General features: G+C 44.0%; 1 protein-coding gene across 8 annotated transcripts in view; it reads right to left on the bottom strand.

Moving 5' to 3' along the window:
- PDE8B (phosphodiesterase 8B) overlaps nt 1-24,954 on the bottom strand; it is a 239,340-nt gene that overhangs the window by 192,403 nt on the left and 21,983 nt on the right. For 3 of the 8 annotated variants that reach the window (XM_035014690.1, XM_035014691.1, XM_035014692.1), the window contains exon 1: nt 19,788-20,141. The exons of 4 other annotated variants lie outside the window; for them this stretch is intronic. In XM_035014690.1, coding sequence (XP_034870581.1) covers nt 19,788-20,141 — 354 coding nt within the window. Of the gene's footprint in view, nt 1-19,787; nt 20,214-24,954 lie in introns of those variants that run through there. One more of the 8 variants, XM_035014693.1, reaches the window with a different exon arrangement.

The raw sequence follows: 24,954 nt of genomic DNA, 5'->3' as shown, positions 1-24,954 counted from the left end.
CCCTCATTTAATTCCAGGGCTTCCAATGATTTCATATCCATATTAAGCTTCTGAACCAAACCTAAACTCTAGTTTCTGATTTGTAAAAATGGTGGCCCGTCAATTGTTACTGCGAGATCGTGAACCGCGTTCGCTCAGGAGCACCTCCTATGGCAGCAAAAGAAAGTGCCGTGAAAAGCCACGTCTCTTGCCTTTCCTCCAGATCCTGCCAGTGAATAGCTTCTCTTAGACTGGAGTCAGGGCGATGGCTCAAACAGGTAGCTTTTTTTTTTCCCTTTTTAAATGCACAAGCTGGGGCCCATTAGATTGTGATTCTAGAGCTCTGGAATAGGACTCCACGGGGAATTCTGGTACACAAGGGTATATGCATGAGTGTAATGCAGTGGGGAATCATGCGTGTGCTCTGCCTTCCAGACGTAAAAGCCTGCAGTGTAAGTAAAACTGACTAGGAACATTAGCACACTTATTCTGGGGGGTGGTCCCCTGAATCTAGCAGAGAACTGAGCACAAAATTCACGTCAGACTTCACCTATGGTATCCATTTAACTCTTAAAAACAGCTCCGAGTTAGCCACTAGGCAAATGTAAATCAAAACCACATTGAGATCCAACTTCACACCCACTTGAATGGTTATAATAAAAAAGACAGATAATAACAAGTGTTGGCAAGGATGTGGAGAAAAAGGGACCCTCCTACATGCTAGCAAAAATGTAAAATGATGCAGCTGTGCTGGAAAATAGTTTGGTGGTTCCTCAAAAAGTTAAACACAGAGTTACCACGTGACCAAGCAATTCTACTCTTAGAATCGCCCATGAAAAATGAAAGCATATGTCCACACAAAAACTTGCACAAGAATGCTCACAGCAGCATTTTTCATAATAGCCATAAAGGAAACAACCCAAATGTCCATCAGTGGATAAACAGATAAACAAAACATGGTATAGCCATACAATGAAATATTATTTGGCAATAAGAGGGATAAAATACTGATACCTGCTACAACATGGATGAGCCGTGGAAACATCATGCTAAGTAAAAGATGCCAGACACAAAGGGCCATATATTGTATGAGTCCATTTATAGGAAATGTTCAGAATAAGCAAATTTGTGGAGTCAGAAAGTACATTAGTGGTTGCCAAGTGCTGGGAAAGAAGGGATATGGGACTGACTGCTAATAGGTATGGTGTTCCTTTTGGGTGTGATGGAAATATTCTAGAATTAGACCATGGTACCGGTGGCCCAACATAATGAATATACTAAAAGCCACTGAATTGTACACTTTAAAATGGTGTATTTTTTATTTTTATTTTTTTAAGATTTTATTTATTTATTTGACAGAGTGAGAGAGAGCACAAGCAGGGGGAGCGGCAGGCAGAGGGAGAGGGAGAAGCAGACTCCCCGCTGAGCAGGGAGCCCAATGTGGGGCTCGATCCCAGGACCCCGGGATCATGACCTGAGCCGAAGGCAAATGCTTAACTGACTGAGCCACCCAGGTGCCCCTAAAATGGTGGATTTTTTAAAAAGATTTTGTTTATTTATTTGAGAGAGAGATTTGAGTGCAAGTGGAAGGGAGGGGCAGAGGGAGAAGGAGAAGCAGACTCCCCACCAAGCAGGGAGCCTGATATGGGGCTCAATCCCAGGACACTGGGATCATGACCTGAGCCAAAGTCAGATGCTTAACTGACTGAGCCACCCAGGCACCCCTAAAATGGTGAATTTTATGTCATGTGAATTATATCACAAAGAAAGTCAGTGACATGACACTTCATACCTAGTGTTCTATAGTAGGACCTGCACTCAGGGACCACATTACAAGATTCCAAGCACTAGACATGACTGGTCAGGGGCCCCGGACCTGTGGTCTTAGCTTACTGAGCTTCTAACACCAACTTTTCTTTTATCAAACTGTTTGTAAGGAAAATGAATTCTGTATTTGATTCTATATCCTATCACTGAGGCATATGGTTTGCCTAGAAAGTAAATTTACATAGTGACACTGATTAAATTATGAACATAAACACTGTAAAGAACCCTTTGAGTTAAGCTCTCCTGTAGTCAGTCAATAAATTTACAAACCTACATACACACTTACAGACCTCCTCCTTCCACTCTTCTTCTCTCTCTCCCCCCTTCTCTTTCCTCTGATCCTGAACAAGGATGTTCTGCCAAAACTAAGCCCAAACCTGGGCATCATTCCAAATTGCTCCATTTCCCACATCTGCCTTGTCCCAACATCAAATAACTTCTTGACTTAAAAACATAAAAACCTAATGCCTCTTCTCTATCACCACTACTTTAATCCAGGCTCCCTTCATCTCACACCGTGAATTATTGTAGAAACTAGGGAAATCAATCTTCCACAGTCTTCTTCAATCAAGTGATGACATCACTCCCCTGCTAAAATCCTCCCCATGATTCCCTTGATAAAGTCCCCATTTTCTTTTTAGTCTAGCAAAGGAAATATCCCCAAATCTGACCTTTGCGTTATAATTCTGACTCACGTGTCTTCCACACACAGTTTACACTGACCTGTCAGATGCTGGTCCTCAGACATCCCATCCTATTTCACACCCTGAATGTCTGCTCACGTTCTTCTCTCTACTTAAACATCCCCCTCCCCTACCTCCTTTCCCCACTACCAAGTTAATACACACCAAATTAACCTTTATATGTCTCTCAAGAAGATTACACTCAGACAATGCATTACTTGAGAAGCCATTTCCATGCCAGGCTGAGTCAGACACTTTTCCTTCATGTTCCTGTGGAACCCTACCTCTTTCAGACACTACAGAGCTATAGTAAACACCAGTATAGCAAGCAGACCCTAATATTTCCAGCTCCTAGTATTCATACCTTTGTGTCATCCCTTCCTCTTGAGTATGGACTAGCCTAGTAGCTTCCTCTGATCAATAGAATACAGCAAAGGTAACGGGATGTCACATCTGCCTCTAGGCTACCCAAGACAGTGACTACCATCTTACTAGCAGACTCTCCCTCTTGCTGGCTTTGACGAAGCATGCTGCCGTGTCTAGGAGGTCCAAGTGGCAAAGCAACCAAGGGTGGCTTCTGGCCAACAGCCAGCCAAGCACTGAGGCCCTAGGTCTAAAAGCCATTAAGGAATTAGGAATCCTGCCAACAGCCATGCCGCTAAGCTTAGAAGAGGATTCTTCTCCAGTCGAGTCTGCAGATGAGACCTAGCCCTAGTCAACACACGGCAACCTTCTAAGAGATGCTGATGTAGAGGTCCCAGATAGGCTATGTATGGATTCCCAACCCACAGAAACTCATCATAAATGTGTGTATCTTAAGCCACTAAATCTGTGGTATTATGTTACATAGAATAGATAAATACTTATTTGTGTGTCTTTCTCCATCCTAACTAGAATAGAAACTTCCATAGGGAAGGAGTCATCTTTTTCATCTTTGTAGTCCTAAGTTTAACAGAGGTGTTTGATATGCAGTTAGACCTCAAAAAATATTTGTTGAACTGTTGAACTGAACCAGTCTACCCCCAAATTTCTCCATGTTTGACAACCAAGCTGCCTTAGTCTGACAGCACCACCTGATGGCTAACACAGGGAACTGCGACCCAATCTTGATTTCCCTTAACTGGGGCAGATAAGCAATTCTGTCTTCCTTCTTTAATGGCACACACTGAAGATACCTTTAAGAGTGTCTCTTTGGGACAGGCACAGGTGTATATCCACTATATCATTTTCTCCATCTTTTAGTTTCCAATCTGTACTACTCCCCCAATTTCTCTCTTACTTTTTCATATTTGCATGCGCTGTTTCTCCCTATCTTCCTGAACCCCACCCCATCCCACCCCAACTTCATTGCACTTCCTCATTCACTCATATACAACTCGTAAGCCAAGAAACTATATTGAGCATTGCTAGTTGATAAAACTGATATATCTACATAAGAAAAAAACAAGACCCATTTATAAATGATATTAACCATGTGAAAGCACTTTAGGAAAAGTATCCATAGATGAGACATGTGATTCTATCACAAAAATAGAATCATATATTTCCTTAAAGATTTATTTATTTAATTTGAGAGAAAGAGCAAAGGGAGAGGCAAAGGGAGAGAGAGTGGAAGAGAAACAGACTTGCCACTGAGCGTGGAGCCCAATGCATGGGGCTTGATCCTACAAACCTGAGATCATGACCCCAGCTGAAATCAAGAGTCAGCGGATCAAGAGCGCCACCCAGGCGCCCCTAGAATCATATTCTTAAAACATATAAAACAATATACATCCATGCATAAATTTGTAAAATTTTTTTTAAAAAACCTTGATTTTAGGTCTTGATGATTAAAATTAAGATAAGGAGTTACTTACGCTCTGAGTCCTTATGAAGGCTCAAGGAAATTCTTTCAAACGATCTGCGATGCTGAGCCCCCTGTGGCACTCCATGGAAGCTGACAGGGTTCATGACAGTGTCAATGCATAGAGATTTCTTTTTTTAAAAGATTTTATTTATTTATTTGACTGGAGGGAAGGAGAGCATGAGCAGGGGGGAGGGGCAGAGGGAAAGGGAGAAGCAGGCTCCCTGCTCAGCAGGGTGCCCAATGCAGGGCTGGATCCCAGGACCCCGGATCATGACCTGAGCCGAAGGCAGACGCTTAACTGACTGAGTCACCCAGGCGCCCCCACAAAGAACTTTCAACTGAGGGAACATGAAAAGGCAAACTGTTTTGCTGCCATGAAAAGATGTGTTTACCACTGTGGGGACCAACCTTTTCTAGAAGTTTGTCTCCTTGAGATCCCACATCTCCAAGAAAACGAAACGGTTGCTGGGTTAAAAGCAGAGAAGACCAGGTTGTACACACAGAGAAGCTTCTGTTAGAGATACTAAGCCTGAGCTTGAGCAAAACCTATATTACTAATTTACAATTAAAGGACCTGATGACAGTTCTCTTGTGATGGGCAGAAGTTAATGCCCAGATTAGATAAATACGGCCTTTCTGGGAAGAAAATATTTCACTAATGTACTAAAAACAGTTTAGACTTTGTAATATAAAAAAGATATCAACACAGGGCCATTCTCTGCAGCAACACTTATAATAGCAAAAAATAATGGAAATAATCCAAAAACTATCAATGGGGGTTGGTTGAATAAGCTATAGTATGGATTATAATGGAACATTATGCAGCTATAAAAAGAAGTGAGGAATATTTACTAATGGAGTGATCTCCAAGATATATTTTAAGTGAAAAAAGCAAAATGTAGAAATAGGAGTTGGCATGTTACCATTTATCTAAGAAATGAAGGCTATAAACCTTTGTGTGTAATTAAAACAATGGTATGAAAACTATAAAAAATTTAAATATATTTACCTACTTGATGGAGGGCATAGGATATAGGCAATAGGGATTAAATCTAATCATCTCTGAATATACCATATTGTAAAGATTTTGCTTTGTAACATGTAAATAATTCATATTATTATAACAAAATTAAATATAAAAAATCTAAAATTAAAAAAAGACCAAGTCAAAAGTAAAATGAAACAAATGAACATAACTGCTCATAACTGTGAGTTAATCACTAACCATTCCACTGTCAGGACTGCTACATAAAAAGGAACTGATTCAAACAACTTAAAAACACAATAACTTTCCTGGTTCAGCCCTAGTAGAATATACTCTAATGTCAAAAATAACTGGGAAAAAATACTAAGCTGTTTTCAGTGATGATTCTGAGCCTGTTGTGGGTATACTAAGGATAGAACAAATGAGGAATTATCCCCAGTGTTGTTAAGAATCAGTAATTTATGTCACAGGAAGAAGAAACAGAAATGCAAGACTGATGAGTTAAAGTAAAGCCTCGTGGTCCTAAATCTGAATTGGAAGTATAAATATAAGCTTATGGTGCATTTAATCTCTAAAAAATATTTATTTCCTGGCTGTGTCCACTTAAAAAGCCAAGAAACAATAACCAGTCCATGAGCAATGACCACTCCACTGCCCAGATCATGTCTCTAAATACCATCTTTCAATAAAAAGAATTAGGTTCCTGAGAGAAACTACTGATTCCAGATCTGGGAAAGAACACGATGAAACTGGAAAATCTTGTCATATCATCAGGCAAAAAAACCTATCAAAGATAACTAGGAGCCAACGCAGCTACTCCCAGTAGCCAAAGAGAGGACCATTGAGCATCAGTAAGAACAATGATCACAACAGACTGGGACACATCTAAGATTTATAAACTTATAAGTTTATACCAATACCAAAAACACCACTGGGGGATGGTAAAAATCAAATCACTATTTTAAAAACTGGTGAATAATAAAATAATCAGGATAATCAAAGAGTTGACGAAAGGGAGGTTCTCTTTATGGAAGCACCCCAGAAGTATTGCAAGAAAAAAATGAATGATAGACTTTTGTAATCCCCAATGAATTAACAGATCTAAGCAACAATCATCAAACATCACAAAACCAGAGAGAACCAGACATTATGTGCTTCCTGATGGAGGTACAGAGCACTACCTATAAAGTAGTCTTGCCAAAATAAATACGTAAATAAGCCTGAATCCTACCAAAATACCTCTAGATGGAAGTACCAATATTATAGGGAATATAAGGCCAGAAGAACATGGTACATGATACCGTGGGAATGTAATCAGCAAAATCCAGACTGTGGCAAACTCTGCTGGACAAATGACCCAGTTTTGTCAACACACAAATTGTAAGGTTAAAAACAGAGAAAGGGGGACCTATAGATTAAAAGATACTTAAGAAACACATCAACCAACGAGTGGATCTTATTCCAAATATGATTCAAACAACAATTTTAAAAAAGACATTTATGAGACAAGTAGGGAAATTTGAACATTATCTTGGTATCTGATGATATTAAGGAATTATTTTAATTTTTAGGTATGCTAATAGCACTATGGTTATTTTTTAAACAGGCCTAATGTCTTAAGGTTACATTGCTGAAATACTTACAGCTAAAATAATATGATATTTTAGATTTGTTTTAAAATAATCCCAGAGTAGGGGGGAGAGTGGGTGGTGTAGATGAAAGAAAAGACTTAATTTTATAACTGTTGAAGCTGGGTAATATGTACATGAAGTTCCATTATACTATTCTCTCTATTTTTGTATGCATTTGAACTTCTCCAGAATAAAAAATGTTAAATGACAAGCCTTCAAACATTGGTTTGTATATTGTTATCAACAGTAGACAACACTTAACTGAGAGTGAGGTTGAAAGCTAGCAGTGATGTTTATATATACATGTGTAAATTATACCAACAATTCTATGAGGCGGTGACTTTTATTATCCTCCTTACACAAGAGAAGAAATTGAAAATGAGAGACGTTAAGTCACAGAACAAAGTAAATGGCATACATGAGATTATAACCTAGTTCTTTCTGTCCTCAGATGCCAAGTGTCCGGTGGGAAAAAGAGAAACCATTGTACATATATTAAGGAGAGAGGAATCGATGTAAAGCATGTTTACAAGGTGTTGGAAGGTATAAAAGAGCCAAAAGAAGATGGAGGCGACCTGGAGAAACAGAAGGTGAGAGGATAACATCCAGAGGTCAGAAACCCTGGGCTGGAACCCATCAGCCCTCCCTCCTCCTCATGATGCTGGCACCATCCCTGTTCCAGTTCCCCCACGGATACTTCGCAAGAGCCACTGCTAAGATATCTGCCTTTCTCCCACTCCCAATGTCCTACCTGGACTTCCTGCCTCCAGAATCGAAGAGGAGACCAGTTGGCAACAGGATCTGGAAGATGCAGTTTGTAGACTTCTAGCCCCACATAATACAAAGGAGAATATGGACAAGCAAGTATGGAGCTGAGAACCAAGAGACAACCAACTACCGTGCTATACTCCCTGTCAAGTTACAAGGTCAAATCGTAATTGCTCAATTTAGAACTCTTATGTGAAGTTTTACTTTCTTCCTCCTTTCCTCCGCTATAATTCTGTATTCCTCCACACAGTAGCTACTATGTGGCCAGTAAACACTTGGAATGTGCTAGTCTATACTGAGATGCCCTGTAAGTGTAAAATACATTCCAGATTTCAAAGACCTAGTTACACACAGAGGTACACACACATTCGTGGGAACTGAGAAGGTTTACAGGGACGGTACATCTGTTATACTTACACCAATCTTTTTGACAGCGCATTATTCCCACCTTAGGAGAAGTTACGCAGCTTCTCCAAGGTCACAAAGCTTGTGTAAGGCGAGCTAGAACTCAAGCCTGGGCCAGTGAATATCTTCCCATCACACCAGGTTGTCTTTTTGTAGCCACAAAAACTACATGAAAGGAGCTGCAGTGGGGCCTTGTACAGTGGATCCTCTCAAAAGCTCCATGATATGAGAGGCTTGGTATGACTAGGAACGGCTAGGCAGGCACTAAGCCGGGCCTTCGCCTCCACACGCTTAGCAAGTCCTCATCTACAAGAATGTTTTCAGAATAAGGGCATAACTTAATCAACTTAGCTGAAACTATGTCTTCGAGGAAAGTGCCTTACTAATTTGAATTCGCTCCCTCCAGTCATTAATGGGCAATTTGGACACCCAAATTGTATAATCACTGCAATGAATTAACACACATCAAATAAATGTGTGATCCATAGTGATTCATAATGATTCTAAGCAAGCAAGCAAAGAAACAAGTTAAAAAAAAAAAAAATTCCTTATCACCTTAGGAGAATGCTAGAGTATCAACTCATTATTTTGAAAACTGGAAATAAGGGGAAAAACTGAGGCATTTAACCTGCCTTCCCTACATAAACTGTATCCCAGGGAAACCAATTAGTTGGTGAGGTGAAGTAAATTTTCCTTCTTAGAGACATTGCAGCTAATAAGAAGAAATGATACAATGAGAATATCACTATTTTATACACCCCCTGATGATGAATGAATGTAAGCAATGGTCATCACAGCAAAAACAAAAAACAAAACAAAACAAAAAAACCATGTGTTTCCTGCTGTGAAAACACAGTATCATTGAAAAAGCATTCTTGCCCCACCCGCACCCCCCAAAACTGAGCATAATTTGATCAAACCTGTAAATCTACCTGCGAGTTTCTAACAAACACAGAAGGCACAAAAACACATTCGACCCACTCCAGGAATGCAAGAAGTAAAATGCAGACGGGGGAATAGTCACAGGACAAACAATGGAGGGTCCTCAACAAGCTAAGTGCAAGTATAAAGATAGAGGCATGGGGAACCTGTGGATTAAGAGAGACTTAAAGGATCTATCAATCAGTCGTAATGAGTGAATTTTATTTGGATACCCATAAACTGTAAAAACTAATAAAGCAATTAGAAAAATCAAATGATATTAAGTAGTTGCTATAGACTGTTTCTGTCCCTGCCAAATTTATGTGTTGAAATCCAAACCCAGTGTGATGGTATTCAGAGATAGTGCACAAGTCTTGAGGGTGGAGCCCTCGTGAATGGGATTAGCGCCCTTACAAAAGAGATCCCAGAGAGTGCCCTCCCCACTCCGCCATGTGAGGACACGGTAAGAAGATGTCTACTGATGAACCAGGAAGCAGCTGCTCACCAGACACGGAATCTGCTGGCGCCATGATCTTGGCCTTCACACCCCCCAGAACCATGAGATGTAAACTTCTGTCGTCCAGAACCGTCCAGTCTATGGCATTTTTGTTGTTGTTGTTATGGCGACCTGAACTAAGACAGTTGTCGTTCAATTTTTTGGTGTATAATGGTTTCGTGTTTGTTTGCTTATTTTTAAGAATTTCTTTTTTTTTTTTTAAGATTTTATTTATTTATTTGACAGAGAGAGACACAGCGAGAGAGGGAACACAAGCAGGGGGAGTGGGAGAGGGAGAAGCAGGCTTCCTGCTGAGCAGGGAGCCCGATGCGGGGCTCGATCCCAGGACCCTGCGATCATGACCTGAGCCGAAGGTAGACGCTTAACAGATGAGCCACCAGGCGCCCCTGTTTTTAAGAATTCTTAAGAGTTAAAAGATATAGACAGAAGTATTTGTAGATAAAACAGAAACAAGCACCTAAAATATACACCCTGTTAGTGCCTTTGGAGATGAACTAGCCCAGATGAAAAGAGGACAGTGTCACAGCACAGCTCTGAGTCCCTGGGAGTGAGATCCTGGTCCCTGCACCCCAGCTCTCTCCCTCACCTCCTGAGAACGCCAACCATCAGGCAGAAGCACCACTCCCTGAGGTGAACGCCGCAGGTTCTCCCTCATCTGCTTCATCGCCCTCTAATTAAACCCACTTCTCCCAAAGGACACGTGTAGAAAAGAAACACTAGTTCTAATTCAATTTTACGTTTCTCTCACAACATTGTAAATATATTCCAGCTACATAATGGTCTAAATACTTTTTTTGGGTTAACCTAGAAACCTAAATGCCATGTATAACATTGCTTCTATATGAAAATCCTTTCCCGATACCAACTAGACGCCTTACAAAGTGTTTTTGTCACATAATCTGCATATAAAAGCGAGGGTTGTCTTTTTTTTTTTTTTTTTTTTTTTTTTATTCAAAGTTCTCACCTTTGACACACAGAAAAGGCTCTGGCCTTTTGCCCCATCTCCTTCCCCCTTCCTGAAAATCTCCACAAAGGTGAGGGAAGAAAGTGTCTGCAACATTCCACCCTGTCAATACCCTCAGAATGGAGCACAACCCCTTCCCTCCACCAGCTCCTCCCAAAGGGATGAAGACTCCCTCATCTGTCAGTCAGTCCTGAAGTCTCGCTGCAGTCTCATGGTCCTAGGGGGCCAGATCACTGCAGAGAGAGGTGGGGCTTTGGAAAGCTCACCCAGGGTAACCCTCGACTCAGTAAACAGACAGAGAAGCCGACCACAGGGACATAAAGGCCGGGTGGGGGGAGGCGGTGTCCAACGTGTAAGGGGTCCCAGAACTGGCTTTGCAAACTCAGCCTTATAGATTTGGGAGGAAGAGGGCAGGAAGCTTCAGGCCAAGCCATCTGCCTCAGTCTCCTCTCCCAGCACTACTTCCCAGAGCACGTATGTGGTGGACTCCCTGGAAGGCAATATTAACCAGTGCTTGGCGGTCGCTGACAAAGCTGATCCTTTGCTCTGTTCTACCTTTATTTGGCCATCATTGTTTTGGGAATCACTCTCTCGAGGGAACTCTGGAAAGGAGATACTGTAGCCCAAGTTTGTATTCGATTGTGGGGAAAAGAAAACGTTTCAGTTCGAGCTATGGCTCGGATCAAAACGCTGCTGGAGCATCAACAGATGGAGCAGCTTTTGCGTTCCTCACAACCGGTTTCTAGGCCAAGACTGTCAATCAGTTTCATAAGCGGAAAATGAAGATGAACCTCCAATGCCCCGAAACTACTTGATAAGTGTGGTTTGGGCCAGTGGGTCATTACTGGCCTCCAAAAACTAGTATTTTCCTCTCCATTTGGCCATTGCTCTTGCTTGAAGCTCCCTCAGCAGGAACCCTTGAGTGGACAAAAGCCCCAGCTAGTCTGAACTCATCACCTTCCAAGTCTAGAGCTTTCATGTTATTTGGGGACCTGACGTCAGAAAACAGCACTTTTCTTTTTATCCATGTCACCCTGCATGATAGGTTGCTAAAAAATCTCTCATGTGTCTTTCTGTAGAAATTTCCAACACTCAGGGTCTTCTCTGTTTTGTGACTCACACAGGCAACGCCATCCCTAGCCAATCCTTACACCTTCCTCTCTGAGAGAAAACGGGCCTTACATTTACAATGTATCATTTTTTCCAACAGTATACTACATCTGACACCACTGAAATGCAGCAGTATAAAAACCAACAGCGCTTATGCAAAATGGCTTTAAGCCCAGCTGTAGATGAATGCTTTAGGTTATAGATTTATGCCAAAGAATTCCGCACAGAACCACCTCAAGATAACACCAAGGCCCTGATCTTTAAAGGCCAAAGGTTTGTGCAGGTGCAACGCTCATGGAACACTCAACAAACCCCAGCTTCCACCTTCAACTGGCAAGATTCTACCATGCCATCGCCTTCGGAAATTCAGCGGATGCAGACTGAACCCATGTCTATGGCAGCAGTTTCCAAAGCTTCCAGATATCACATCTATATTTAAATCCAGTTAGTCACCTACATTGGCCAAATCAATCTACTTGTAAGTGGAATACATTTTCCAATAAGACACAAATATGTGTCTCAAAAACGTCAAAATCAAAATACCAAAACCTCGTTTTAATTACCAAAACAGAAATTATAGCAACTGCAGGATTATTAGGAGCTAATATCTGTACAACACTTACAAATGCCACGTACTGTTAAAAACAATGACAACTGTGCTGCCAAACTTCTCCAATTCTGTATGCATTTTGCACTCTCCACTCATCTCAAAACAACATACCAGTTCAAGCCAACAGAAGGGGTGACAATGAATGCGTAAGAGGAGAAACCTCAGCCACAAGGCCCCCCGACTGTTCCCCCTCACCATCACCTGTCTATCACCACTCTGCTCTCAGTAACACCCCAGTTCCAGTAGCACCCACACTTGGGTCCTCAGGCTGGTGTGAGAGGCACTAAAAGCTGAGTAGCTGGATCTGGAGTTGGATTCAGACAATCTTGTATTCAAATTTCAGCCCTCACCTTGAGCAATTTCTCCCACCTCTTGGAGCCTTCTCTTCCTCATTTGTGAAATGGTAATGACAATTTGCAGCTCGTAGTGTTTCTATGTAGATTGGGTGAAACAGTGTATGTGAAGGGGTCCACAGATGGCAAGGACTTAAATAATACCTGATATTATTATATCCATTCTATATACCTCGTTGCAAAATGTACAAACCATACACGAAAATTTGAATCATCTTGGAAATAAGAGGCAACCATGAAATATTCTTTCATTGATGGATTACCCAAAAGTAAAAGAGACTCTTGATTTTTATTATAGCAATCACAAGCTTCTCAACTACTTGTCTGTGAGCTGTTCCTAAGGGGGCAGAAAGGAAGAGATGAAAGAAGATAATGGTAAAGAGTGAGGCATCGTAATCCTAAGTAAAAGCTGGCTTTTAGGGTGCCTGGGTGGCTCAGTCAGTTAAGTGTCTGCCTTTGGCTCAGGTCATGATCCCAGGGTCCTGGGATCAAGCCCCGCATTGGGCTCCCTGCTCTGCAGGAAGCCTGCTTCTCCCTCTCCCTGCCACTTCTCCTGCTTGTGCTCGCTCTCTCTCTCAAATAAATAAATAAAATCTTAAAAAAAAAAAAAAGCTGGCTTTTATCCACCAGTGGGAAAAAAGAGAAAATGGAGATGAAGCTATTAAGAGCCAAATCTAAACTAATCTATATTGCAACTTGTTAAAAAGGTGGTATTTTCTATCAAAACATAATAACTACCCAGACTTCCACTGTGTTAAAGGTAACAGCTATTTCTAAATATGAACTCCTGAGCACATTTAAACATTTTTAAGAGTGTATTAAATATATGTATTCTTTAGTAAACATATCAGCTTGTAAACACATAGTAAAACTTGTTGATCAACTTTCTGAGGCTGTGGAGAAAAGGTACAGAGAGGAGGAAAGTACAAACCGAGAAAATTGTAATTAACTGGCTAAGCTGCGTTCCCGCTTGGGGAACTTTGAACATGAGAAAGAGTACTTTCTCCCCTCACGGCCCCCTCCTGGGCTTTGAGATCACAGGGATGGGGGCAGTGGGCAAGAGGCAGTGGAAATGATAGAAACATGTCTTACAGACCAAATGTGTGTGTCCTCCAAAATTCCATTGCAGCCCTAATCCTGATGGTATTTAGAGGTGGGACTTTGGGGAGGTAATTAGATTTATTTTTTTTTTAAGATTTTATTTATTGATTTGAGACAGAGAGAGTGTAAGGGGTGGGGAAGGGCAGAGAGAGAGGGAGAAGCAGACTTCCCATTGAGCAGGGAGACCGATGCGGGGCTCGATCTCAGGACCCCGAGATCATGACCTGAGCCAAAGGCAGACGCTTAACCGACTGAGCCGCCCAGGCGGCTCCTTGATGTAATTAGATTTAAATGAGGTCATGAGGGTGGGGTCTCATGATGGGATTCGTGTCCTGTGAGAGGAGGAACACCAGAGCTTGCTTGCTCTCTGCCCCATGAGGACAAAACAAGAAGGTGGCCATCTGCAAGCCAGGAAGAGAGCTCTCCCAAGGCACGGAATCTGCCAGCACCTTGATCTTGACTTCCCAGCCTCCAGAACAGTGTGAAATAAATGTCCGTTGTGTACGCCACACTGTTGATGGTATTTTGTTACAGCAGCCCAAGCTGACTAAGAAAGTGCCTCAGCAGAGTCAGGGTGGAGAGTGAACTGAAGAGGAGCATAGGTTTTCAGCAAAAACTTAAAGGTCTCCAAACAAGGTAAGTGAATATATTTTAATATTATTAATCATTAAATAGGAAACATAAATAATACATTAAGTGGCCATTTAAAAATGCCATTATTTCAGAAAATCATCAAAATTGCCCATCTCAATTTGAGCTTACCAGGGTACCTCCAATAATGTCCAACATCTTTTTGACACTTATTTCAGGGAGCCTTCTGGGGTATGGTCAGGATACTCTCTCTATCCTGCTCTGGAAAGCCTCAATCAATGGGCTCCTTTGCCCTCTGTTTTCCAGGTGTGTTTGGACAAAAATGGTCCTGGCTGGAGATCAATGGAGGGGAAAACAATAGCATGGAGGTTATTTATTCCTTGGCTCTCCATGCCAGGCCCAGGCCTCCAATGACTGCAGTCCTCCTTAAGACCCCAGCTTCTGGGGGCTTCCCTGACCAACAGGTTTGGTTTCTCAAATTCCCATAACCATTCCCTACTGTTACCTCTTCAAGGTGGTAACGGTAGCCTCTTCTTTGAGTTTTAGGGGGCTTCCGCATCATTTCTTGATTTCCTTTCATCTGGCCATCTGTAATAGTCTCTTCAGTAGAATAATTTCAGTTGAACCCTTGTGCATATGCTATCTGTTTCCTGCCCAGATACCATCTGACGAGGTGCGAGGAAGACGTGAGGAGTTAGTCTTTCCTCACCTAGGTGCAGGGTTTAATTACAGCCCTCTGACTGGTCACTGGGATCCCCTGTGGGACCCAAGCTCTTTACACTGAGCAGAGAACCTCAAACAGAAAAGAAAGTAAACACCTTCTGTTCCCCAGTCAGAGGTCTCAACCTAACTTGACAGCGGTCACATTTGCTGAGCCCCTGAATTCCAGATTTGACTTGCCCACCTAGCCCTGAAATGCTCACCTGCTCCTCCAGACTCTGGACTCTACCTTCCCGCCTGGTTCCAAAGGGCTCACTGCCTCCTTGCTATTCTGATTCTTGGCCTTAAGCCCTCACCAGCCTGGTACCATAGGTTCTGTTCTGCCCTGACCAGCACGTCCCGTCCTGCTTTAGCCCAAGTCCTGCCTGGTGGTCACCATGGGGGGAGTTTCTATAGAGAAGTATCACCTCTGAAAGTCAGCATCTTACACTACGTTATCTTTCTGGTTTGAGGGCTTAGCTAGCAAAATCAAAAGGGAGAATTACCTGATATTTCTTAAAAATTAGTTTAATTACTGAGGAAAGCAGTGAAAATTAGAAAGATTTTCTCACTGACTATAATTAATACATTGGAAGAAAGAGAGGGACTAAATTGTGATGAAATGAGCTATGGTAGAAAATAAATCTGAGTTTTACTAAATCAACTTGCAAGACTCAATTGGTCTTACTAAACTTTATGTTCCATTTTAAAATGAAAAATACGGTGAAAAGGACTAGCAAGAACTCCAAAAGCTAAGAACTGAATATGAGCCTATATCATGTCACATCGACCCATTTTAAGCTCCTCCTTGCCTTGCAATTTCCCATGATGCAGGACAGGGCCCCAGCAGGGCAGAGGCATGGGAGGGGCTGCGATGGCAGAGCAAGCTATCAGGACTTGCAAACCCAGTGGATCCTGAGGGTAAGTCAGACCTCAAGAAACCAGAGTGGTCTGGCTACCCGGTGCACATTCTCCCCACTTAGAGACTTTCCAGCTAACCTTGGAGGCTCGGAGTTTGACTTCACGAATGGAGATGGCAGGCTGCCCCTACAGAAGTAAATGACGATGAAGGCAGGGCTGCGACTAGTACCCCCAAATACATGCAATACTACCCATTCTGCTAGAGGCAGCCCCAACCTAATTCATTTGGTCAACAGTCAATTCAGTTCTTTTAAAAGCAACACCAGCGTATCCTAGAAGCTTGTTAAAAATCCAAATCCTCAGGCCCCACCCAAGGCCTACTAAATCAGAAACTCTGGAAGTGGGGCCAAGCAATCCACATTTTAAAAAGGCTTTCAGGTAGTTCCGATGTACACTAGAGAATACTGACTTAGAGAACAGACAAAAATGACTTTTTTCACAATAGTTCTACCCCTCCCCCAAATAAATTACTACCAAAATTATTATTTGTTATCATTAATTATTTACCAGAAGGTTGGAAAAATATTTATTTTCCCTTTATATACAATCAATTTGGGATTATCCTCACTGATTCAGAAAGCCATGGAATGGATAACATAGACGTCATTAATCAGTGACTTAGGCACACCCTCTTACAAAAGATTCACCATCCTCATTAGGCTTTGCTTGCCAAACTTCATGGATAGTCACTGAATCCCTAGCATCTACAACAGAGTCGGGCACAAATACTGGCTGAATGAATAAACGAGTGCAATGAATGGAGGAGAAAGAGGGAGCTGCTGATGCTGCCTATCAACACAGAATCATTTGGAAACTAGTGATGTCCTGTGCCTGACCCACAAAATAGTTACCCACCCAGAGATGGCTGCAAGTTGACTATATTATCAATACTCGTCTCTACAGCTGGCTGCCTAGTCCTGGCTGCCTCCCAGCTGCAACAGCTGGTACGAGAAAAGACGACTCGTAAGAACCCCCCCACACACACCCCCAGTCTTCCCGGAGAGAGGTTCAGCCATCCCCCCTGAGGATTTCTGAACAGGAATTATACAACTGGCACATTATGATGAGTGAGCATTCTGCAGGAGTCTCCTGTTGGAGTACTATTTTTAAAAAGGCAAACAAGAGGGAGACAAATTACAAGGAAGTTGCATTTTTATAGCAATCGGGAGAAAAAGCTAACTTCTTACCAGAAATGGAAACCCATATGATATCACTGTACTGCCTATGAATTATTAATGTTTATAATTTTTTTTATAAATTAGTATTCAGGAAGGTTCCTGTTGACGTCATGTTTGACATCATAATGCTTCATCATTCTAAAAGCTTAATGAGATGAATTATTGCTAGAAAAAAGGAGAGAGAGATCAAGCACACATTTTTGCACCCTGGGGAATACCAGAGACCAAGTAGATAATGAGAATATGGTTTATAGTTGATGTACAAAGAGGAAATTAAAAAAAAAAAACTATTATGACCCACCACCACTGTAAACAGGACCAAATGGCAAGGACTTTATTTTTTTCCCCTGAGCATTTTGGAAAAGGGGGATGGAGGGGGGGCAGGCATGACTAGCAACTATCTCAAACTGTTAAGGCAGAAGAATTCTCATTCTAAAAAGAAATGCAAGCAAAGTTTTTATAAAATTGCCTCATCCTCAAAAGAGTATGGAACATGTGAAGATTGAAAAAGATAACAATGAATCACAAGTCCTAAAAGGGTACTATTAAATATATTAAGGCAATTCTGTGATAATAATTCTGTATGACTTGTATAAATAATAACTCTGGTCTCAAATGTAATTTCAAATATATAGTTTCCGAGATCTACACATGCAAATTAGTGTTGAATCACTGAACCAGCAGTTTCATTCCCAACATTCTTAGTAAAAGGTTGGAATGAATTAAGCTCTTATTTGAAAGTCCTTTTGATAAAGCAATGTGAGTTAAATTCTTATTTAGGTCAAGCCTTTAACACTTCAGCCAAGTAGCAATGATATTTCTACAAGTTTATACTAGCTGCTAATAATTGGGACTCATTTTCCCTCCAGTTTTTCCTCCATTTGCTAAGTAGCCTCTTGAGGGAAGTATTAAAACATGGAGAATGAATTCATTCATTATTCCTTCTTTCAATACACAAACATGGAATATCTAGAGTTGCCAGGTATTAAATTAGGTCTTGCTACTCTAAAAGGCAGAAATATACAATTTCTCTTACACAATCAAAAAAAAAATTATCACAGAGTTCGTAAGTTGTCACCATTCTGAACTACTTCAAGATCTTCAAATTGCCTTTTCAACAAGAAAGCAAAAGGTTATTTTTTAAAATAACATCCCTAATTATTCCACCAAATATATCATTTTAATCCCCTAAAATTGCTTCTAATGCTTTTTTCTTTCTTCCTTCCTTCCTTTTGTGTGTGTGTGTGTGTGTGTGTGTGAGAGAGAGAGAGAGAGAGAGAACCAGTGTGGGGGGAAAAAAGCTTGACAAAAGAAAAATACAGTGTTTGGCACATGCCTCTATAACAAATGTTCAACTGGTAAGTTGTACTGTCACGAATCCAGGGCTCTGGTCTTTGGATATTTTATCATCACACAGTTAAGATTCAAAAGCTAGAAGAGAAAGCTTATACCTGGTACATAGTAGGTGCTTAGTAAAGGGTCTTTTTTATTATCATGATTATTATATTATCGTGTTATATGACTATTACCAGAGAAACACTACAACTATAAATAAACTCAGGTAAGCTTCATGTAACAAAATCCAATAAAGGCTAGGTGCCTATTCACCCTCAGCCAACTGTTGAACAAGTTTTCAAGTACTAAACATACAATTTTCTTTGCCACATAATCAATGCAAAGGTTCCTGGTAATCTGTTGACCATGTAAAAGCTGTGATTCTAAATAACATTCAGAGTCATAGGGATGTATTTTTTTCCCATGGGATGTGCCACTGTCATTCTGTTTCCTATAACGATAAAAGGCCCAGTGGCCAGACTCACACAATGAAAACCCTCTTGAATTTAATAGTATTTTGAGAACATACAGGAGGGCACTATTAACACAATCGTTTTTCTTTTGCCATTAAGATATTGCTAGTGACTGCTTTAATAATTTAAACACTTTTTTTTCCGCTTCCTCAAAATTCCACTCTCCCGTGAGATGAGAGGTATGTTCAGAATCTTCATCCTCAGACAGCTGCACTGCACTGGAAACCACGGCCCCTCACTGTAGCTCAGCCGACCCTCCAAATTCACAGCCAGGTGCCCTCAATTATGCCCAGGATGCGGTGAACCCAAAGAAGTGACAAACAACAGGTTCCACTCTGGTCCTCTTCCTCTATTCCCTTCCTACCTCTGTCCACACGACACAAACACCCTCATTCATTCACAAATCCCCACCACATCGCTGCCCGTGGCTAAGACTCCGTGCAGCCTGGCTGCCTTTCCCAGGTAAAAAGCTGAATCCTCGCCCCGGGTCTGCACCGGGTCTCACCTACGAGGCAGGCCAGTTCGAGCCGGGGGCTGAGATTTCGTGCAGCAGCCACGGCAGGCTCTCCGTGAAACCCAGCCCACCTCCCGAGTTAACGGAACCACAGCCTGCCTTCCCTCAGTGAGAAACGGGGCCAGCCCACCGGCCTCCCACGGCGCTCCCTTCTCCACCGGCCCCCCAGAAGCAGCTCCCAGGACCCCTCCAGGGGTCTCCTCTGCTCACGCTTCCCGGGCCCTCACGGCTCCCACACATGAAAAGTAAACTCCTCCTTAGTGACAACCTCCCAAGCCAACCGCGTCACGGCCACTCAACTCCGCCGGAGCCCCCTACTCAGGCCAGCCCCGCCCGGACGGGGCGGGCAGCCCCCCACCAGCCTGAGCCGGTTTACCTTGACGCTGGTGTAGCTGGTCTGGGTCTCGGCCTCCGCGCTGCTGCAGCAGTGCCGCCTCCGGCCCCTGCAGGTGGTCGCGGCGGGGGCTGCGGAGCCCGCGCTGCCGCTGCTGCTGCTGCCGCCGCTGCCCAGCTCGGCGCGGGCCCTGCGGACGCGAGTGGCGCCCGGGGGTCCCGACGCGCGGCTCGGGAGAATAACGTCGGCGGCGTCGGTCTGGACGAAGAGGCCGTGCAGGGGGGCCGCGGGGCCCTGCGACACGCTGGTGGTCTGGCGGGGCGAGTTGGACTCGTCCGAGTCCCGGCAGTAGATCACGCCGCTCTGCGAGACGTGGATGCTGGGGGCGCAGCCCATCCCTCAGCCGGGCTCCCCCGCGCGCCCGCCCGGACCCGGGGCACCCGCGGCCACCTGCAGTGAGGGGGCGGGCGCCTCGGCGGCGGCGGAGGCACCCGGACTGCGCGCCCCCCCGCCACCCACCCCCACCCCCCCGGCCTGCCTGGCTGCCGCTCCGTCGGGCTCGCCGCGGCGGCCCCCGCCGAGCCTCCGGGGGCTGCTCGCGTCACCCCAACTTTCCCTTCTGGGCCATCTTCCTCCCCGAGAGGGAGAGCGCGCACACACAGCGCCCCGCGCGCACCGGCGGCCGCCACCCTCCCTGCCGCGGCGCCCCAAACACGCTCCCCGCGCCTCCGCCTTCCCCTCCTCCCTCGGCTCGGCCCGCGCCGCCGCCCAGCTCGACCTGGCCGGGCTCCCGCGCCCGCGGCCCCTGGGCCAGGGCGCCCGCCCGCCTACACCTTCTTTCCCCACTTTCGGTCCGCGCGCGTCCCCCTCCCGCCCTCGCTCCCGCCCTCCTTCCTCCCCGGGAGCCCCCGCTCCGCGGCCGCGGCCGCTCGCGCCCCACTGCGCCCCTCCCGGCCCCGCCCGGCGCTCCCCGAGCTCTCCCCGGCTGGGCGAGTGTCCCCGCCGCTCGGCTCGGCCCGCGGGGCCCGGGCGCGCTGCAGCTGGCACCACGCCTCCGCGCCCGCCCTCCTCCGCCGCGGTCCGAGGCCTCGTCCCTTCTGCACGCGCTGCCCCTCGCCGCACGCACCCCGGGCCGGCCCTGAGGGCTGGGAAGCCCTGGGGAGCCCTGCAATATGCCTCTCGCCCTTCACGAACACATTTTACCACAGCCTGAGCAAAAACACCAGGACGCCCCTCCCCAACAGCCCAAGCCCACCCAACTGACTAGCTCTCCCCTTGGCACACTCAGGGAGTTAGGGAGAGACCTCATGCTTCCGTAGTCTGCCCATCACTTCCCCCACGTACTCTGAGGGCTGAGTCGTCACAAGTCCATTCCATGTCTAACCTCAACGTTTGGAGGTTCATGCCAAGGGATGGGACACCCTGCAGAGGAAGGAACCCTTAAACACACAAATTCCCCTAAGATCCATGCAAGGAACGGAGGAAGCTGTCCTGTGGTTCTAGGCTTTCCCCTCCAGAGATTTCACCTCCTGCTTGGATGTCACCTAATTTTCACCCTGGCTTCACCCCCATCCAGCCTCCTGCTGTCAAGGCCTCTTCCTCATACTCTGGGCTGGGCATTCAAAACTGCCTTCCCTTACTTGTCCGAGTGAGGCATACATGGGCCACGCTTGAGTAAGAATACCTTTAGAAGCAAGGCTGCCATTCAGTCTCCCCATGATATGGAATGTGGATTCGAGATGCGAGACAGCACTGCCATTTATTCATTGGCTCTTTTAGTGATTCCTGCCTGCTGCCACAGTGGCAGAGGGGACAAGTGGGGTGGTCTAAGAAAGGACTCCATCTAGAGTTGTTTACAGGGGCAAGGGCAAGAACACAGTCCTAATGCCAAGGACAAAGAAGTACTCAATTTGAAATAATTTCTTTGCTTCTTCCCTTCCTTTCTCTCTCCATACTATCAACTTTTAGAGTGGCTGAAGACTTCAAATGACAGCTCCTAACCATTATAGAAAAGCAAGATGTCACCCCATATCCCAAATGCAGATATGGAGAGGAAAAAGAACTAGTCTAACCTAATTCTATCTTTGTTTCTCTGCTTCTCAGTTTAGTACTCCAACCTTCCAACTTTTGTCTTTTTTTTTTTTTTTTTTTTTTTTGATGGCATGAAGAAGTCTGTCTTTGGTTATTGCAAAAAAAGACTATGCTGTATTTCTAATGGACAGGCAAATTGCTCATAAAATTTCTGTGCAGGTTGGGTTCTCCAAGAAGCAGATTCCAGGATGGTGTTTAGCAGGCAAAAAAAGGTTTATTAGGAAGCTTTCTTGAAATCTACAACTGGAAGGGAAGGAGGGAGGATAGGGGGGAGGAGATTGAGCTAGGGTATGGTCTTAATGAAAGCCTCAGCCATCCCTGCAAGGAGTCGTGGGGGGAGGGGGGAGGGGATATCTGTAGTTGGGATGAGGATTCAAAGTTGTCCTGAGGTGAGGCTGGGAGGATGGGCCTTTATACTCACGCAAGATGACTTGTAGGTCACCTCAGCAACTGTGGGCAAGGTGGCTCTCTTCAGCTGAGCCAATCCCCTTATGAGACGGACAGCTGAACTGAGCGCTTCCTGCTGGTAGCTCTCCCCCAGCTGGAGTGGTATTTCTTTCCCCAGCATCATGGCTTCCTCCACAGGTCCCTCCAGGCTCCCTGGGTCCATGCTTCCTTGGCCCTATCCATGCCATAAGAGCACTACATTAAATGGTCAAGACAGAGAGATAATCATTCATTCGAAAAAGGCCCAAGTCTCACGGCTGCCATCTGCTCTGCTTCCAAGGGACTGTTCAGAATCTGAGCAAATACCATCATAGTTAAATTCCAAAACTGCTACTCTCCATACCAACCCCAGATTCATGTTAGACCAGGAGTTAAATCATTCCTAACGCTTATCTATGATTCTCTCATATATGCCCATTTCAGTCATCCTTCAAGGGGCTATCGGGGGCAGCTTTTTGTGAAACTTAGAGCCATGTTAATTCTTATGCTACAGTGTCCACTTCAGAGTTTCCTCTAGGAATGTGGTCACTATGAGGAAACCACTCAGAAGAGAAAAGGGCCAGTCACTGGCTGAGGCTTTTGAAGACAAGAAGATAAAACAGAAATTACAAGCGGTCTTCTGGTGGAGAACGCTGGAGGCCGAATCATGAAGGGACAAATCACCCAGAAACCAATTTAGCTTGATCTTTCTACATTTAAAGAAAAAAAAAGAAGAAGAAGAAGATTAAGTCTTGAGAGAGTAGATAACATCAAGGTAGCTATTAAACAGTACCGAGCGGCTTTAGCGTATTAATTGAACACTTTGTACTGGGACCAGTGCCTTTCCCTGAATGCAACTCTTCTGAGAAGATGGAATGCACTAGGTATACGTTTTTCCTCCCATCCCCAGAGCAGCAAGAGTTCCAATATCTTCCTTAGACACAGCTCCCACTGCCAATTCTGACTTAGAAAAAGGAAAAAAAATAATAATGCATCCCTATCATCTCCACCAAGTGTTCTCAGTGGGAATGTGTAATCTGCCCTGTTGTGGGCACCGTTCTGGTCACTGAAACATGTGCAAGTATGCAAGTGAAGGAGAAATGGTTGACCTGAAATCATTCCCTAGCTTCGCTCTGAGGCCTGAGTTCTTGCTTGTATACGTGATTTCTGGACTGATTGCCATGCCACAATTTCAATGCATTCCAAGACAATAGCAAAGCCTACAAGCTCAGACACTGCAGATAACATTTAGGCTTAAGTTACATAATAGGGCCAGAGAAACCAACATTATAAAAAAATTAAATTAGGTGGGAAAAAAATTTAGTTACAGTCAATGTCCAAGAAACGAATCAAAAGAAAGCAAACGAAATCAGAAATTTCTCCAAAAACTAAACCTCAAATATGTCCAAGTTCAGCTGAATGGCCTGTATGTTTTATACTGATGTCAAATAAGAGCTTATTTCAGAAGTATGACCCAGAGGCACTGCAAGTTCATGAACAGTTAAGGTCTTTTCCCATTCTAAAATGGCGTGACACTTCCAGAAATCCTCTAAAGCAGAAAATGTGATTAATACATTCTAAATGATTCTTAACCAAAAAGGTTAAAACAATAGCAGCTTTCTGATTAATCTTTAGACAACCAAACATTTAATCAACCAATCAACCTTACAGAACTTCTGGATTCAAACTACATTCTTAATGGTGGAGCTTATTGGAAATCTAACCACCTGATCAGTGAAATGAGAGTGTGTGTTAAGTAGCGTGGTACGTGGAAGGTTCACTGAACTCAGAGTGAGGAGGGTGAATCCAAAACGTACGGCTGCCTCTTAGAGCTCTATAACCTCGGGCAAGTCACTTAACCTCGGGGCCCCAATTTCCTAGATAATCCCCAAAATCTCTAAATCACCAACATTTGGGGATGCTGTGAAATTTCTACTTCCTTTTACTAAACTACTTTTAATTTAGAATAGTGGAATCCTTGAACAGAAAGAGTGGTGTCAAACCTGACTGCACATCAGAATCATCCTAAAGAATTTGTCAGAAATAACAACAGTTCCCTGGTCCCTTCCCAGAGACTTGGATTCAGGGGTCAAGGACAGGTCCAGCATTTGCCAGCAAAGAAAGCAAGTCCAATGTGCCCTTTCCACAGACTCCTTTGGGAATTAGAGTAGAAATCACAGTCCTTATAAAGAACCTACAAACCCCTACCTGATACGGCCCCTGCCTGGCCTTTCTCAGCCCTCTTCCCTCTTGCCCTCGCTCTCTCTGTGTCAGCTGCACTGGCCTCCTTGCTGCTTCTCCAGGAGACCTAATATTATTAGCCAGGAGCTCTTCCCTCTGACTGTTACTCTATTCCATCAAATATCACATGGCTTACTTCCTCACTTCCCTTAAGTCTCTGCTCAAATGCCGCCTACACAATAACTCCTGTTTAAAATCACAAACCACTTCCCTCCATTGTCTCTCCATCACTCCTGATTCCCCTCAGCCTGCTCTATTTTTCTTTCTTCGTGGCACTTATCACCTTCCGGCTTATTATATAATTAGCTCATTTATTATTATGCTGATTGTCTATCTTCTCCCACTAGAACATAGGCCCTACTAGAGCAGGAAGCTTTTGTTTCTTATGCACTAAAGGATCCCAAATTCCTAGAACAGTGCCTAGCACACAGTAGGTGCTCAAATATTTGTT

The sequence above is a fragment of the Mirounga leonina genome, unplaced genomic scaffold (assembly GCF_011800145.1).
Source record: "Mirounga leonina isolate KUSES-001 unplaced genomic scaffold, KU_Mleo_1.0 Mir_168, whole genome shotgun sequence".
NCBI lineage: Eukaryota > Metazoa > Chordata > Mammalia > Carnivora > Phocidae > Mirounga > Mirounga leonina.
The sequence above is the reverse complement of the archived record's forward strand: the minus strand, read 5'-3'. Positions and strand labels throughout refer to the sequence as shown.